We start from the raw sequence: 19,269 nt of genomic DNA on the forward strand, positions 1-19,269 counted from the left end.
CCAAATAAAGCATTTACTTGTTAGTTTTTTATAGAGCAGGACTGGATCTTTAGCTTTTGAATTCCCTTTCAATTTCAATCATTCTGAATTTTCTAAATACCATAGGAAAATTGATTGATTTAGGTTTCTGGGGATAATTTTATATAATTTTGGCCCAGATCCTTCTGGAGAGAGAATTTTTTGGTTTAATAAATTTTTATTTAATAGTAGCATACAGATAGAAAAGTACACAAATCGTAAATGTTCACAAAAATGACTGTGTCTCATGAATCATCTTTCAGATGAAAAACTGGAAGATTCTGGTATCCCAGAATATCTCCCAGGCCCACTTCCAGTCATTACTCCTCCTTCTCCATGGGAAGATTTGCTATTTTCCAATTAATGACATAAAATGAGTGTCACCTCTTTATCTTTGTAATTTATTATTTTGAGCATGCCTAAGTGGTGTGGTGACGACAGTGTTTTTGAAATTAAGAATAAATGAGCTAACTTTTCTATTCATGAGGGTTTAGGCAGCCAAAATGTTTTAACCAACAAAAGATAAGAGTTTGAAAATACCTGCCATCCAGATTAGTGGCTTGTACAGCTGCAAATACTTTGGTTTTTAAAGGTAATCCTATACTTGGGATAATTAACTGCTGACTGTAGGTTGAATCCTAATGAGGAAAAAATAAACAATTAATCCATTATTGCCTTCCCAACAACAGCACATTTACAACTTAAAAAAAATGTCATATAGAGAAAGGGGCAAATTAACATAAACCTACTGAACCAACTCCAAAAGGGATCTAATTCATCCTCTAGCTCCTTGGCAGAACTGTCCTTAAACCATATCCAAGTAGCAAATTCACTTTCATGCATAAATTTTTTTGTTTCCATAGTTTACAATATATGATGATCAATGTTCAGTGCATTTAAATGTTACTCAATTGTTAATAATCAGACAATGGTTAATATGTCATTTGTTTAATGTTCAATTGTCAATACTAGGTTTACTTAAACTAATATTCCATTTATTTAAAAAGTTTATTTAAATTATATTGCTTTAGTTTAAGCCCTTTGCCACTGGGTTTATAGGTCTTTATATGCTTGATAATATCTCACTTACCCAAATAACTTATCTGGCGATATGAAATTATCCAATTTAATAGAAAACCAAAAAAGAGACCACATGTTCTCTGAATTGCCAAAATACATGCCATAGAATTCCTGCACCAAATTCCTTGGTGGTTACTTGTAAAAGGGTATCTCAGAACTTCATTTCTACCATTTTTGCCCTTATTTGAGATCTATTCTAGAGAGCTTATTTACTATATCACTCTCCAATCTACAGTAGATTAAAGCAGCAGGTTAGACATTGAGAAGTGACAACTTCAATATGATAATAAAGAGAAAGAGACAAAAAGTTTCAGAATGCAATAAATAAATAAATAAATAAATAAATCTCCTAAAAATGTAAGCTGACAAGTCATTTAGCATGGAGGCAAATTGTTTCCTCAAAATGTAGTAACTCTGAAGATAGTGCTATTTCGCAGCAAAGAGAAATTTTTAATGTTCATTTTGAAATCTCAAAGTCACCAAGCAAAGGCAAACTACAGAACATATTCTAAGAAGGCTAGAAGGAAAGCAACAGATTTTGAATTTTTGAAATTAAAACAATAATAGTTTATATGCTTCACTTTTGAAAAAGTTGCATGCATGTGAAATAGTTTGTTCCCAAATACACCAGATAAATGAGGGATTACCATGTTTCCCCCAAAATAAGATCTAGCCGGACAATGAGTTTTAATGCGTCTTTTGGAGCAAAAATTAATATAAGACCCGGTCTTATTTTACTATAATATAAGACCGGGTCTTTATAATATAATATAATATAATATAATATAATATAATATAATATAATATAATATAATATAATATAATATAATATAATATAATAAATACCAGGTCTTATAATGTAATATAAGATCCAGTCTTATGTTAATTTTTGCTCCAAAAGACGCATTAGAGCTAATTGTCCAGCTAGGTCTCATTTTCAGGGAAACACGGTATATGCTGTACCTATTTTTATATTTTTGTGATAAATAATAATAGTTCCTCTAGCTATTTTTTATAGGTAGTATTTGCATTTAGCTATCTTTCTGGCTCCTTTTTCTAACTTCTCCAAGAAATCCACACTTCATTAACTATACAGCATTTTCCTCTTATACTTGCATCAATATTGCCCAAAAGAAACTTACTCCTTCACAAGTGTTATACTGAATGATATGACTCAGCTGTAGTTCAATCATGAATAACCAAATTTTTCTTCCTAAAATTGCTTCTAAAAGGTAATTCTCTGACTTTATTTTGGATTGTTGCCTTTACTCTTGTTAGTACAATATTGTCCCTAAAATCAATTATCTTTGTTTTAGATTTTTAAAAACATTCCTATTTACCATAACCTTATTTCAGATTTACTGTTTCTGTATCTGCTGAGAAGACAGTAATAGTTAGGTACAATTCAAATTCACAAAGTCATCCTCACTTTCCATTTTCACAGAGGAGAAAACAAATATATTTCACAGAAAAATGCCACAGTTCAACTTGAAATAACCTACATGTATGGAAATAGCATAGTCAATAAAGTCATTGCTTCTCATGAAATTTTCCTAAGAACACATATTGAATCACAGATCACAGAGAAATAAACAATTGCACTGATTCAAATTGGGCACAACCTTCCTTCCAAATAACTAATCAGAGAATAAGAGCATGTAATATAGGTACGTAATACAATTTTTCAACATTCCTAAAGGTTAGAAATCAAAAACTCTGCATATGAAATAGGAAGACATGGCCCTTCATGGTTGTAAAATAATATTTAATTTGAAACACTACAATAAAATTACATTTCGGTAGCTAAGTGTTCATGTCCCAAACAAATAACAAATATGATTTTGGATCAATTAATGAAAGGATACCTCAAATTTTTTTCTCTTATAAATTACTAGCTTTTTAATGCCTTGTAACTTGGCAAAGTATTATGATGGTACCATATTTTAAAAAGTAGTTTGGGGCAGTGAAACTCTTCTGTAGGATTCAGTAATGAAGGACACGTCATAGACATCTGTCAAAACCCGTAGAATATACAACATGAAGAGTGAACCTAAATGTAAATGATGGACTTCAGTTAATAATATATCAATATTTGTAATAATATTGTAATAATATACCCCATAATACAAGGTATAAATAATAGGATAAATTGTGTGCAGGCAGAGGAGGTATGTGGAAATTCTGTACCTTCAGATCAATTTTTCTGTAATCCTAAACTGCTCTAAAAAACAATCTTTTAATTAAAAAAAAAAACTAGTTTGTGGGGAAATGGTTGAATTCTATTGAATAACTGGTTAGTAAATAACTTCTAAAATTTAATTAATTTTTTATTCAACCATTAAAATACTTTTATTGGAAAATAATTAAAACTGAGAATCAGTCTGGCACTACCTATTTCATTTATAGTCTGATAACAAACAATTGGTTACCTGTTGAGGATAGAATTAAAATCTTATGGTTATCATCAAATTATAGGCTTTTATTTAGCATTAGGATTCTAGAAACTCTTTGAAGGATTATGTCTCGTTAGCAACAGGACTATAATATTATTTGTAATGATAAAGGAAAGACCTTAATAGCAAAGCTCTCCTCAAATCCACACTTCTAAATTTTGATTTTCTGCTTCCCAGTGAGAGAATAGTTTAATTTCACAGAAAGGAATTATATCATTAAATGCCACATGCGTATATTTTTCTCTTTTTTAAGATCAGGAATTGTCATTTTTGTTTCACTCAGTTAAAACCAATTATATTGAACCCAAACCAGTCACCTCAATTCTATCTCAGGGAGCTTACACATATAAATCAACAAATAGAAACGTTTAATTTAAAAATAGTCCTCACAGCAATAATAAATATCTGGCCATATTGGGAATGAATATTGGCACATGTTTGCTTAGATTGTAGAACCAAGTAACTCGGCAGCTTCTTACCAAAGAAAGTTGTTTAGAAGTGGCAGAAAATCATACCAACAAAAGAGATCTTCTCTCCAACATATTTTAATTTGTTGTTTAGAAATCTGTGGTGTCAGATTACAAACTTACAAACATGATTTTTTTTAAGTGCCTTTGGAAAATATCCTACTACAATATTTATAGTTCATTATATTCAAAGTACAAAGTACTGACTTTTAAATCAGTTGCATGAATTATAACTCAGTGTGGTGAGTTATGAATATTATGAATATTATGACATGAATAATAATGTAAAAATCAGATTCATAATTTATAAAAATGTTGGTTGATAGATTGAAAAAAATGATATTTAAATCAGGCATTTAAAATGTATGAATAAAAATTTTTAATCAACATGAAAATATCATTTGGAGTATTAATGTTAGAGTTATAAATAAAAATGCATGTATTTTTCACATTTTGCTGCCACTGCTGATATTTACATGACAAAAGTTTAGACAATACTATGTAGTCAACCCAAATTATTTCAGATGTGACAGAACTGACATCAGCCAAAACTGTTAAAAGTATTGACACATTCGTGACCAAGAATGACTTCAAGAAAAGTATCATTTAGGCTTTTGCTCTCTTTTTAACCACAAAAATATTCCCCAAATCTTGACTCTGACTATGGCTACACATACATACACATGTACATACATACATACATACATACATATATTTATAGGCAGGCAGACACTTGGCGTAACTTTGCAGAATCATATTTATGAAATAAAATTTAAATCATTTATCAACTTGTAGAAAACAACGGAGGTTCTATACCTTTATCACTAAGATATATGAAAATGGTAGGAAAGAAGAATAAATCTTACCAAAGTATAGCAAGGTTAATGTGGTTTAGGGTAAATTTTTATATAAAAGTCATTCACATAAATGGCTCCTCAAAACAGTGAGAGAGAAAATAACATCCTTCACCAATCAACTTACGTTATAAAGGAGCAGGTTCAAAGTGCTGACAAATGTACCATTGTTCTCTCTCACAGAAATCGCAGCTGAGGAGCTAAAACAGAGTTAGAAAAAGGAAAGCACTGAAGAGATTGTAAATTAAAAGTTTCAGTTATAACATAATGTCAGATTTAAGGCATTGAAATTCTTGAGTAAGCCTGATATACTTTTAACTAGACCTGGAGTAGGTGTATGGTTTAAACAGATAGATAATCAAAAAGTATGAGGGGCCAAGTCAAAACAAACTGTTTGTTATTATCTTTTTATTTATAAAGGCATTTTTTTCCCATTTTGCGGTACCTATATGAGATGTTTTGCACATCATTCCAAAAGATTTTGAATTGGATGCAAACACATTTTCATCAATTGCATTAGAACAGAAGTTTCATGAGATCAAGGATTTTGTTTTACTTTGTTCACTGCTAGAACATTACATGGTACATATATGTGTATAAGCAATATTTATTGAATAAACGAATGAATTTCCACGCACAGTGAAGCTCAGGTTCAAGTACATGTTTAGTGGGAGGTGGGTGGGGCAGATGATTAGAGTGAGAAACTGTGACACCCTAATGACCTGCTTTCCTCTGCACCTGTATCCTTTAGACTCAAGGTCTTTCTTTTCTTGTTCTCCAGATTCAAATCTTGCTTTTGACTAGGTGTTTATCATCATTGTGTCATTAAAACAGCTACAAATATTTTTCTTCTAAAGCAAAATGTGGTCTTCACATTTCCTTGTGATTATGGTTAAACAAAAACTATACTTCTGTGATAGATAGCAAACCCTAGAATTGGAGAGGAAAAGTTTTCTCTCCATCACCCGATTTTGTCAAAAATATTTGACAAATCCAGATGACTATGATGTAATGCAGATGTATGCCTATCTTGGAGTATGTTCTTTGGGAATAGTGAATGAAAACATGACTGTAAACTAAGGCTATGGCCTCAGTCCATGTCTGTCTGGAGCTCCATGGCATTGGGTGATGCCACCTTTCTTTGGAAATGATCAGCACCTGTGCAGGTGAGACCTCAGCAGGAGGCCTTGAGACCCCAGACTCAGGGGCTGGAGAATTCAACCATGAGAGCACATGGCAGAGACTGAAGCCAAGCAGGACCCAACAATGTAGTGACTGAATGGTCTATACACTGGAAACATGACAGGCCTTCTGGACTGCGTAGACACCCAGAATTCTTGGGTTCTTGGACAATTCTGAAGGGAGTGAGGAGAACCCAAGGCAGACACCTGATTAGTTTGAGCCAGTTTTAATTTTGGGGGAAAATATAATAAATAAATAAACATATATATATATATATATAATGTATATATATATAATGTATATATATATATAATGTATATAAACTATGCAATATGTAATACATGTTAAATATATATATAATATATACTATATCTCTTCAGCTGTTGATATGGGTCATAACATTTTAGATAGATGATAGCTAGATAGATAGATAGATATTTGTAATAAGGTTGTCATTACATTGAGTTTGGCTATGCTCAATAAATCCTGCTAAATAAATCTTTATAAGTCTCTTCAGGATAAGAAACGACTCAAATATATAGACAATATGACACAGAAGAATAAAATGCCAACTTACGAAGCAAGCTGGGTATTATTAACCAGATATTCCAATGGATAACTACAACTAAATTTGTAAAGAAGCCCAGGTAGATAGCTGATGATTGTTGGTGGGTCTGGAGTGTCAATATATCCTGAAATATTTCCTATTTGTACTGAAGTGGTATTTCCATAAGCACTGACTCCAGGAACTGTGGATACCTGTTAGAATGGTAGATTAAGTTCAATGATTAAAAAGCTATATACAAGTCAAGGCATTTCATATGCACGGTGTTAGAGCAGATCCTTTCTAGGATCTGTTTCAACTATAACATGTCATGATTTTGAGATTATACATACATAATGCTATCTTTAAGTGACTATACATGTCTCAACTAAATGAATTTTTGTATTTATCAAGGACACTTTACTTATATTTCATAAATAAAAAATGAGAGAGATTATAAGTTCAGAGTGCTACAACAAATAATTTGAAAATGTTCATGATAAATCCAAATTCTGTGGCATGGTTTAAAAGACCCCTATTAATCTGATCCTGTTTTCCACTTCAGCTTCGTATCGCCAGGTTCCCACTCCTGGTTAAAAATGCCCCAGCCCCTTTGTTGCTCTGTCTGGCCTTTCGGCATACTTCTCTGCCCCATCTGTTCCCCACTCCCCCAAAACATCTCCTACTCCTCCCCTGAATCTCATCTTCCCTAGGAAGCTTCTCTGGTCTCCCCCCCAACCCTGCCCCCACAGCGTCTCCCTCCATCAGAGCAGTGGTCACAGTGTCTGAGCAGCCCCTGACTCGGCAGTCCCCTCAGCCATGATCAGGCCCCCTAGTCTGCCATTTCATCTTCAGTACAGCACAGCGAGCTCAGCATCTTGGGGCCCCCAAGATCACTTTTAAATAAATGAGTTAAGGTCACAAATTTCCTGAGAGTTGATCTTCTCGGGGTTTTCCCCTGTAGTACATGGAGATTCTCATGCCTTCCAGGCCATAGGTGGGTTTCAGGGGATCATAAACTCCCAGAAGTTATAAAAAAGTATTGACCATGTGTGTTTTATTCCTGGGGGTGATGAACTCTAACTGGATTCTCCAATCCCACTAAAATTTAAGAACTAGCCTTTCAGGAATAATCAATATTGTGCTTGACCTTCATAATACCATAGGGAAAACAGCTTCTCTCACCGTGTCAATCACCGTGTAACACTCAATAAATATTTTTAGCAGATCTTATAGAGACCTGTAATACTTAATTTTCAATAATAGAATAACCTTTATGCATGAACCTAGGGGGCACATGGGCAAAACTGAGGCAATTATCAGGCTGATTCATGGATGGAGCCAGAATCATTATGAATGAAAACATCTCAATTCTAATTCAGTGATTTAGTAGTCTACTTAACTTTTCCCTTGTAGGAATGTCCTTGGAACAGACTCCAAAGCTGGTGATATCTAAGGCAGAATTGAAAAATAAGCCAATGTCCCCCTCTTCTCACCACTTGCCTGATGGGCTAGCTAAAAAGGGCAATTCTGTCTGTAACACACACACACACACACAACCACACACAAGTGCATGCACGTGTGCACGTGCTTTGCCTGGCATTTCCCCTGAACTGTTTTCTAGGCAGCAGGGCAAGACTTAAATCCAAAGAAGTACCATGAAAGAAAGGCTTTGGGGTATGGTGGGAGGAAAGAAAATAATGCTGCTGTCCACCCTGGCTTCCTCTCTCCACAAGGAAACATAAACATGTAAAAATCGACCTACCTCACTCCCCCTTTGGCCCACTTTATAATCTCTCTGCACAGAACTCAGAGAGGCGAATAAATGTTTTTAACAGTCAACAATACTCAAGCTGCAGGCTTGGAAATGGTCACGGGCACAATATTCTAACTGTCCTCTGGGAAAAGATAAAGAAGGAGTGAAAGAAATCTCTTTTTCCTGTGCCCCATCTCCCACTAAAAACTCTTAAAAACTCTGCCCTTCGAATAATCAAGCCTTGCCCCGTATTCCCAAATAATAATTTGTGAAGAGGGAAAGCCAATTTCTCTCTCTTCACTGGGCTAAATGGTCATGATCATTGTCTCTCCTTTTTGTCTTTGCTAAGATTTAGTAATAAGAATGTATTTAGGGGCTGGCCCGGTGGCTCAGGTGGTTAGAGCTCCATGCTCCTAACTCCGAAGGCTGCCGGTTCGATGCCCACATGGGCCAGTGGGCTCTCAACCACAAGGTTGCCAGTTCAATTCCTCGACTCCGGAAGGGGCAAGGGATGGTGGGCAGCGCCCCCTGCAACTAAAAATTGAACACAGCACCTTGAGCTGAGCTGCCGCTGAGCTCCCGGATGGCTCAGTTGGTTGGAGCACGTCCTCTCAACCCCAAGGTTGCCGGTTCGAGTCCCGCAAGGGATGGTGGGCTGTGCCCCCTGCAACTAGCAACGGCAACTGGACCTGGAGCTGAGCTGCGCCCTTCACAACTAAGACTGAAAGGACAACAACTTGAAGCTGAATGGCACCCTCCACAACTAAGATTGAAAGGACAACAACTTGACTTGGAAAAAAGTCCTGGAAGTGCACACTGTTCCCCAATAAAGTCCTGTTCCCCTTCCCCAATAAAATCTTTAAAAAAAAAAAAAAAAAAAGAACATATTTAAATAAGCAAAATAAAAAATAATATTAAATGAATTTCAGTGTAACACCTCCCAAATACTTACTTCAATTAATTTTAATTCCCAGGAGAGTTGCTTCCTTATTCAATTCTATTTTTAGTGTTCAATGCACGATTAAATAAATGAACAGCACAGACTAGGAGTTCTCGTTCAGGGTGGAAATAGTTGAAGCGGTGTTTTGAAATTTGCAATGACTAAAGAGAGTGTACTACTGGGATTTCATGGGTAAGATTGGGAATGATAAATATTTTGAAATTCAAAGGACCGTCCCACACAACGAAGAATTTCACACCAGAAATGCTGACAGCCCTCTTTTACAAAACGCTGTGAATTATTCAATGGTAAGCATGAAACCTAGACGATTCTAAGTTTCCCGTTCTATATTTCATCTTTCTTTCTGAATTAGGTCACTAAGAAGCAATAGGCCAAGTGATTTATTGCCAAACTCACTGGAACAAACAATTTTTGTATGATAAGATACTCTCATAAAAAGCATGAGGAACATACCTAATGACAAACTGTAGAGACATATTTATCAATGTCACTCACACAAAATAATGTTGCTTAGAGCAGCATAGCCCATCTCAGGCCCCCCACCTGCCCAGCTACAATAAAGAGAACCATTTTTAGAAAATAAAATTGTATGTTTGGGAGCAGAAGCCTCAAGCAGGCAAAGAAAAGTGATTTGTTCAGTTTTACTGGAATTTCTTCTTGAAAGATAGATTGGGCTTCTGATTATTTCATGAAATGGGAAGATTTTTCTTTTTAGTTACAACCCCAAACATAGCTCACTATTTCACAGGAATCTTACCACTAAATTGTTGCCACAGCCCTCCAAAGTGCTGAGATTGATGATAAAAATGACCACGGCAGGAAAGGTGTTGTTATTAATGAACCCCCTGCAGTGGGAGTCCCCATGCCTTCCATTCAGGGCCAGATCTGTTTCAGAATAACCAGAGAAAAGTACTGTGCAAAAATTAATCTTCATTGTAATGGTCTGCACCCCACAGTAGACACTGATGTCTCTTTCAGCTGAAATAAAAATATATATAAAAAAAAAAACATAAGTCACAAAAGCAAAGTAGAGGACATAAAAATAACTTTAACATCCCTGAGGTATTTATTCACCCCCTCGGTCTGTTTAATTCATTCCTGTATTTGAATACACCATAATCCAATGTAAAAGGTATTAAGAAAAGTAGCCAGGAAAAATAGTCTTTGATTTAACTATCTAGGGAAAGGTTTTTGGGTCTTTGAGTATAGAGATTATATAGTTCAGCTCTGTTCCTTTGTGCCTGGCATACAGTAGATGTGCATTAAACGTCAGTTGAGTATTGCCAAATGATTAGAAAATTGAATGAAGAAATCAGATTATTGAGGAAACCCAGAAGTAACTGAATTATTCAGCTCTCCTTCCTAGAGTAGTGAGGGTCACTACAAATGGTGCATTTTCCCAAGTGTAAGGAAGAAAAAGTTAAAATCCATCCTAAGTCAAAATTGTTGAGCACTTTGGTATTTTGTAACCCATCTTATCCATGATGTAGAAACAAAAACTATCCATTATTAATAGAATTCAGTTCTATTTTACCTATGTTATATCACACTAGAGAGAAAGAGAATAAAAAATTGTTCGCTGATACAACAAACCAAAATGCATAGCCTACTCTAAGAAAATGTTGCCAGTTACTATGCCTCAACAAAAGAAATGAACGAAGCATAGAAATGTGAAGCACAATTTGCACAGTTTTTCATAACTCCATAGGTTATCCCTCATGAGATCTACTCTAGGTTTGTAGAGATCAGCACACACACATACACACATATATACATGAGATTTTCATATCTTTATTGAATAACTTTTTCCACATGTAACGAAGAAGATATATGTAGAAAATGAAGAAGTTGGCTGTTAGGTAATTTCCCAGTGGCAGAAGCTATTACTCTTATTGGTTTTGGTAACTGCTATAAGTTGAATTGTGTCCCTCCCCACAACCCCAAGGAAAAAAAGATACACTTAAGTCCTAAACCCTCAGAATGTGACCTCATTTGGAAATAGAATTATTACAGATGTAATTAGTTTAGATGAGGTCATACGGGAGCATGGTAGGTCTCTAATCCAATATAACTGGTGTCCTTTTAAAAGGAATGCCATGTGAAGGGACAGAAACATAGAGAGAATGCCACGTGAAGACAGAGAATTGGAATGAGACATCTATAAGACAAGAAATGCCAAAGATTGTCACCAAATCACCACCACAAGCTAGGAAGAGGCAAAGAAGGATTAGACCCAGTCTCCGGGAAAGCATAGTTCTGCTGACACGTTGGTTTTGGACTCTGGTTTCCAAAATTGTAGGACAATAAATTTCTGTTGTTTCAAAATTACCGTGCTTGAGACACTTTGCTATGGCAGCCCTAGGGAATTAAGCTATAACACTGTGTTTTACCAGATAAAGAATCTAAAACATATATCATGTTCTCAAACTGTGGATACACACAAACAAAATCAGAGTAGGCTATTTGAAGAAATACACTTGATTATTCATAAAAAGAAAAACAAGCAAAAGAAAATATATTTTTGGTAAATGATAAGATGTTTACTTAAGAAAACATCATTCAGGATTTTCTGACATTGGTTTAATTTGCTTAAATACCTCAGTTCTAATATAAGGATAGAAGTGTTCTATAGCATATTTCTTTGGAGTACTCATTCTTTAATATTTTTTTTTTTTTTTTGCTGGCAAAGAGAATCATATTTTGCAGATGTGAAGAAGTCAATATGGAAATTTCCACATTTGGTTATGATTTTAAACTCATTACAAAATAGAAAGAAAATCTTTTTTATGGCCAAAAGGCAATATTAGGTTAGTTATTATAGAAAATTCCTAGCAATATTCCCTTTATAGGTAAAAAAATAAATGTAATTCATTATGAAGTACTCTTTACCAACATAGAAAAAATAAATACCACTTACAGTTGGGAGACTATCTCTATTAGCCTTCAGCAACATTAACTGTTTAAATGCAATCATGACTTTTAAATGATGCTCTTTACTAAAATAACTGAGTTCATTTTAACAAGTGTTTACTGAATGTCTATCAACTTCAAAATGCATCTCAAATCTATTGAGTTTTCTCCATCTTCATGCTATTTCTTGGCCTATGCCACCATTATCTTTTCCCCTTGGAATATTGCATTAACTCCCTAAATGTTTCCTTTGTGACCACTTACCCCCTCTAATGAGTACAGCGGTTAACACACAAATCCAACCATGACGTTTCTTTGCTATTCAGTTCACTAGGGCCAAAAGTCCAAATCTTGAAACAAGTCCTCAAGCCTTTCTGTGATCTGCCACCTGCCTGCCTCTGCATTTTTATATCTCTCTACTATTTCCCTACATTTGTTTCACTGAATTATTTCAGTCTTTAAAAGCATCACACTGAATGATAGAAGCCAAAATCCTGGGATGGAATTGTCTAGAATAGAGGAAACAAACACAATTTAAGGGATACTGAAAATGTTCTTTACCTTGATCTGGGTAATGGTTACATGAGTGTATATGTATGTTAAAAATTTCAAGATGCACCCTGATAATTGTTGCATCCCATTGTATGTAAATTATTTCTCAATAAACTACAGTGAGCATTTTAAAAAGCCTGATACAGGTTTTACACACAAAGCCTTCAGTCTGCTCTTTCCTCTGCTTGGGATTCTCCTCCTACCCCAAGTCTTTGAGTAACTCCTACTCTTCCTTCAGGTCTCAGATTTCATTGCCCTGTCCCCAAATTTCCAACCTAAATTATATGAGGCCATATTGCCTTAGAATCATATGTATCTGTATATTTGTCCTCTCATGAAACTGAAAGCCCTCGAAAGCAGGAAGCTATGATATTCATTAACGTAATCTCATGAATATTTAATCACATAAAGTACTGGAGCAATAGACTGCACTGAGGATTTACAAAGCAGTGGTCCTTGTTCTCAAGTAGATCCCAGTCCATAAGGGAAGGCAGACATGACCCACACTATCAGAAGCACTGTGCAGACAGCTATGGGATGGCATAGAAAGTGAACCATACCCAGAGCAGCTAGTTAGGAAGAACTTCTGGGAGATGATGCCATTGAGCTGAAGTTTGAAGTATCAGTAGGAGTTAGCTACACGGAGTCGAGAATTTTTAACACAGAGGGGACAGGGTGAATAATGGCAGATTGGAAGGCTGGTTGGAAGCTGGACAATTTGGTTTTCATTAGAATTTAAAATGCAAAAAAGAAAATAGCAGGGAATGAAAGCAAGTGGCAAGTACACAGGAAACCTTTACCTACAAAATGGTCTCTGTAAAGAAACAAAAGTTCTCCCTAAATGTCAAATCAAATGAAATAGAGAACAAGTATCATTGCATTTCTTGGCATATCATCAGTGTATTGAAGTGATACATATCATGAAATATGTTGTAAAAGAGAAATAGCATTCTTATTAACTTAAACCACCTGAAGACTTTAGCTTCTTCACCTCTGAGAGGAATTAATTGATGGCTTAGAATAACTTAACAAATGGCAATGTTTACTTTGTCCAAACATAGAGAGAGCATTCTTTTCTTTTCTGCTTTATAACTGAAGACTTGTAACACCTGCAATGGAACTGAATTTGCTACAAGCTGATCCCACTTGGAGATATGACAACAAACTGAAGGCTTTTTGCAGTGTAACAAAAGAGATCTGTTCAAATCCATCCTAACCCAGTTTCTAAAGATTTTTCACAGTCCCTTCCATAGAACACATTTTTTTCCTGGTTGTAGATACTAAAGACATTCATTCAGCACATTTTTTCCATTTGTGAAGCTCTGAAGGGAAAAAAAAATGTTACTTCAAGTTGCCAATGGGCAATTTCTGCCAAAAATAGAAAAAATATTTTCAGAGATACTCAATAACAGTTGCTCTCAACAACTAAATTTTTTGAGCCTCCTGATTGTCCAACCACTGGCCTGAATTGTGACATCCCTTTGAACAATACTCAAGTATTAAACAACCCAATGAGTACAAGTTGACAACAACAACAACAACAAAAATCAATGAATAAATACCTTTAGATGTCTATTAATGTTTTATGTTTAAAGATACTACTAATGTTTAAAATGGCAGGCCTGCTTACCGAGTTTATGTAGAGTTACATTGCCAAAATGGCAATTTTACTCATGATATTTTAACCAAGCTAAGCTTTTCATAGAAATGTTTAAAATACAGTATTTAATTGAATTCAGGTTAAAATAAAGAAATGTCCTGCACTCCTCTCACCTAGAAATCAGGCAATGAGTTTGTCTCAGGTTTTCTAAAATTACGCAAATTTTAAACTTCCTTTCACCCTGTCAACCATTTATCTCACTATGTATAAAAATGTGTTCTGTTTGGGGGTTCATAGACTATGGTAACTGTACAAATGGGGGTAAAAAGGGGATGGATCCAATTCTATATATGTGAATAAACGTATCACTTTACTTCTTTATCCATAATAAGGTTCCACTGCTAGAACACCTAAGTACACTTTTGCTTTTAGACATAATTACTGACAATACATTTGCAGCATATCATTTACATATCTAACAAGTATACCAAACTGATTTTTCTCAAAAATTTCATACTCACTTGGCTTAAATGCAATGGCATGCAAATGAGGCTAAAGATTCTTAGCTTCTGATTGACTGAATAATTTTCATCTTATGTCAATACTGTTAAGTTTGAGACCTACATTTCCTTTCACTAGTGTCAAGATATTTATTTTAACATTTTTAAAATTATTACCTGTAATAATATGGGCACAGATCAATGCAATTATTCAAGTGATTTACATACATATATTCTGCAAACAAACATTTCAACACCCAAAAATTGGGCTGTTAACCTATACCCAGACTGTAGTACTGTGGCCCAAAATGTTCCTTCACTATTGATCTAAATAAGTAAAAATCTCTATCAAAAGCAATTCTCAGGGTCAGTGTATAATGTAAAGAAAAAAAAAATGGGTGGAGGGCATAGGAACAAGTATTGAAAACATAAAATCAGTTTTATACAAGCTAGAGGCTATTGGTTCTGCTTATTTTCAAGATCTAAACTACATGCCACATCGTATCAACAAAGTATTAAAAAGAAAGCATTTATTATATACATATTATGGGTCAGTCTCTGTACTGGACTCTGAAGATAAAAACGTTAGCAAGACTTTTTTACTTCAAGATACTTATGGTTGAATAGAAGAGACAAGAAAAGCAGATAATTACAATGCAGCCTGAAAATGCTAGGGTAGAAGTTTGTATACCATGTTATATACAACCATGTCTTGGGAGGTCAGAGGTGTTTGGAAGGGATTGTTGGGAAGAAATGAAATAGCTCCAGATGACTAAATATTAAAAGAAATCGATTACATGCCTGGCATGAAGAGAAATGGATGTCAAACTGACACTTTGGTTTCTAGCTTTAGTGACTGAGGGGATTATTCCCTGAAATAAGGAATACGGGAAGGAAAAAGATGATCAGCTTAGCTTTTGAGTGGCTGAAGTACATATGGGACATTCAAGCAGAAATGTACAGCACATAATTGGAAATATGATTCTAATATTCGGAGACTAGAAAAGAGTAAAAAAGTATAAATTTGAGAATCACCAAATACTCAACATATCTATAACAAACAATAATAATAGATGAAATACCTATGATAGTATTCAAGAAAGAAGAAAAATAGACTGAAAACAGAACAATAATAGCTAAGTTGTCCTTTAATGAGACTCTCTCTCGTTTACCCAGTAGAATATAATCATTCTCTTGTGCTCTATCCCACATCACTTTAGCGGTGAATCTACCATATTGCTTTCATTATATCTGGAAGTGTGTATTTGCTTCCCCACTAAATTATGAACTCATCTGAAGCTCTGGATTTTCCCAGAGTGCCTAAGAAATACTCAGTGAATGTTTATTAAAATATACTTAATTCAATTCTCTCACAAACAGCATGCATGGTTTCTAACTTCTTAATATCAAGTTCTAAGATTCACAAAGAAAATATGTGCACAGTTAACAGAGGTTCATCCTGACTGTTCATCTAGAACTCGTATTTCCTATCTGTACTCTGCCAACTGCCTGAGACGACTGCTGTTGGCAGAGTTTTAGATAAACATCAAAATCGTTACTGTCAGATATTTTCTGACTTCTAACTGAAAAAATTCAACCCATTAAATAATATGAATAGGAAGGATTTTTGTTATTTGGTTAGGTATTTAACCTTTTTAAATGCATTCATCTTAGAGACTAATTTCCTGCCTCATTATTAATAATGAATTAAAAAAAAAAATTTCCCCGTAATAGTGATAGATTTGCTGATCCCTGCTGTCATGACAAGCAAGGAAGTGGATGACAGCCACCTGGGGTTGGCATAAGCACTGTACTAACACAGAGCTAGCAAAACGTCATAAATACCCTGTTCTAACCACTACTTATTATACTTTACTGTATATATGAGGTCTGAAAATTAAGTTCACGAACTCCTCCTAGAAAAAGTGCTAAGTACATACCTCATTGCTGAATATCACTATGGTCACCTTCAAAGTACTCCCCTTGGGAAGTTATGCACTGACACCAGCGCTTAGTCCACCCTTCAAAGCAATTGTGGAATGCTTTTTCTGGAATGGTCATCAGAGCTGTCATCGTATTATCCTTGAGGTCCTGAATGTCATCAAAATATCTTCTTTTCAATATTTCCTTTATCTTTGGGTAAAGAAGGAAGTCATTGGGGGCTAGATCAGGTGAGTAGAGAGGGTGTTCCAATACAGTTATTTGTTTACTAGCTAAAAACTCCCTCACAGACAGTGCCTTGTGAGCTGGTGTATTGTCATGACGCAAGAGCCATGAATTGTTAGCAAAAAGTTCAGGTTGTCTAACTTTTTCATCCAGCCTTTACAATACTTCCAAATAGCAAACTTGGTTAACTGTTTGTCCAGTTGGTACAAATTCATAATAAATAATCCCTCTGAAATCAAAAAAGGTTAGCAATATCATTGCAACAAAGTTCACGAACTTAATGGTCAGACCGTATGTGTTACCAGAGAATCTTATTAAAAGGCAGATTTTGATTTCAGTAGACCTGGGTGGGGCCTGGTTTGTGCATTTCTCAAAAGCTCCCAGGTGATGTTAAAGTTGCCAGTCTCCTAACCAGTTGAACTTCTAGTCACAACTATATATTTTGGCTGGGCATGCTTACAAGAGGTTTTTATGAAAAAGGGACGAGAGAGAGAGAGAGAGAGAGAGAGAGAGAGAGAGAGAGAGAGAGAGAGAAAAAGAGAGAGAGAGAGAACTATGAAAGAGATGGATGTGTGTCTGACTCCCTTGTCTGAGGAACTAACTGGTTTTGAATCTCAATAAAAAAGGTTCATTAAAAGTTTTGTGAGACTGAGCCCAAGTAAATCTAGTTCAGTGCCCTTGCAATGTGTGAAACAAAATTGGAAATAGGATTCAACTTCTCCTATCCCCACTTCTAGCCCATTTCATAAGCCATAGCAGTTTAATAACTGAAGCACGACAGTTCACCTCAAATGGCGACCATGCCCTGGGCACTTTCTGACACTCTGGAAGAGACATGGGTTGAGAATGGGTGAGTCTTATGAGCAGGTGGAGGCTCTGAACGGTTCAGATGTAGGTATTCCTATGACTATGACTGCACCTGTATCCATGGGCTGGTTTATACCTTAATAGTAGCATTGGTTTAAAATTAATAGTATGAACCAAAATGTTTTCAATATATTTGGAGGAGTCTTTTCTGCATGCTGAAGAATGCAATGCTTTGTGGTGCCATAGTAACCTCACCTGGAAATAATTGACTTTATGGACTTTGGTAGGTATTTTCAAACAAATTTATACCATTTGAGCAGACTATAAGAGTAATGTATATATCTTTTCCATTTCTATCTCTGAAAAATGAGAAAGTAAGATTTGGCACTACAAAAACAGAATTGCTTAGAGAAATGATGCTATATGGGCTGCCTTAATTCATTTTTCAAAGTTAATTTTCCTCTTAAGTTTTTATACAATATTGAGGTTTTGCTGCTAAAAGAGCAAGAAGTCCTAAGGGAGTATTGATATTTCATCGACACAAAATACCAGCCGCTGATGAAGAATTTAAAGTGGATTAGAAATTCAAGTTTCCTGTCTATATTGAAGAGGTTTCTGGCCATCTTAATTTTTCACATCTGTTTCTTGTTAGCAAATGAAGCTGTTGTTTCCAATACTGTGGGAAATTCATACGCAGTCAGAGGCAAACTTTGCAGACTTATATTCACACTTGCTTCCTCAAACCAGAAGAGTGGTCATCTTCTTTAGGAAGAAAAATGCCTGTGGATTTTACTTACACAAACACAGGAAGTGAAATATTCCTGCAATGAAGAACTTTGTTATTAAAATAAAGAAGGGTTGGGACTGACTTATTCAGTCACTGAACTCGCTGACTGACTGCTCTTCTTGCCACTGCAATTTATCCCTGTGTGTGAATCAGGATGTGACCAGCATTGTCTGCTCGGATCAGTTCTTCTGCCTCATCTGGGGTACTAGGAATCACAGTCCCAGTCGCCAAGCAGAAAGCAGGCATCCTCTTCACAACTTCACAGACCAAAGCACTATACTGGGTAGGAAGGCAGGAGAACTGGCCTTTCTCATCTCCACAGAGCGCCAGAAAACATTCATTCCCTGGGATAATTACTGCCTTACCCACTCTGACGTTGTCTGTGGGCACAGAACAACACAATGGTTAAGCGAAGCCTAACACAGGATTAGACCATTCATTTTACTTGACCCACCCATGAATTTTATCAACTAAATAGATGATTCTCTATTTTATTTCCTGTGGAACACTAGTGTTCATTGAAATATTAATAAATACTACTGGAAAACAAAAGATTTCCTTCGTCAAAAAAACTAAACAAATTGCTCTAGCTTACGGTTTTTCTGATTCCTTTATGTGGTTATTTTCACTGT

The 19,269-nt window shown here is 35.3% G+C and overlaps 1 protein-coding gene across 2 annotated transcripts in view; it reads right to left on the reverse strand.

Annotated features, from left to right (window-relative positions):
- Window positions 1-19,269, reverse strand: part of ZPLD1 (zona pellucida like domain containing 1) — a 509,293-nt gene that overhangs the window by 16,310 nt on the left and 473,714 nt on the right. For both annotated transcript variants that reach the window (XM_074332508.2, XM_019742922.3), the window contains 4 exons: window positions 10,073-10,293; window positions 6,632-6,813; window positions 5,000-5,072; window positions 559-656 (listed from right to left, as the gene is read on the reverse strand). In XM_074332508.2, coding sequence (XP_074188609.1) covers window positions 559-656; window positions 5,000-5,072; window positions 6,632-6,813; window positions 10,073-10,293 — 574 coding nt within the window. The remainder of the gene's footprint in view (window positions 1-558; window positions 657-4,999; window positions 5,073-6,631; window positions 6,814-10,072; window positions 10,294-19,269) is intronic.

Source organism: Rhinolophus sinicus, chromosome 17, assembly GCF_057876585.1.
Source record: "Rhinolophus sinicus isolate RSI-liver-muscle chromosome 17, RSI-T2T, whole genome shotgun sequence".
NCBI classification, from domain to species: domain Eukaryota; kingdom Metazoa; phylum Chordata; class Mammalia; order Chiroptera; family Rhinolophidae; genus Rhinolophus; species Rhinolophus sinicus.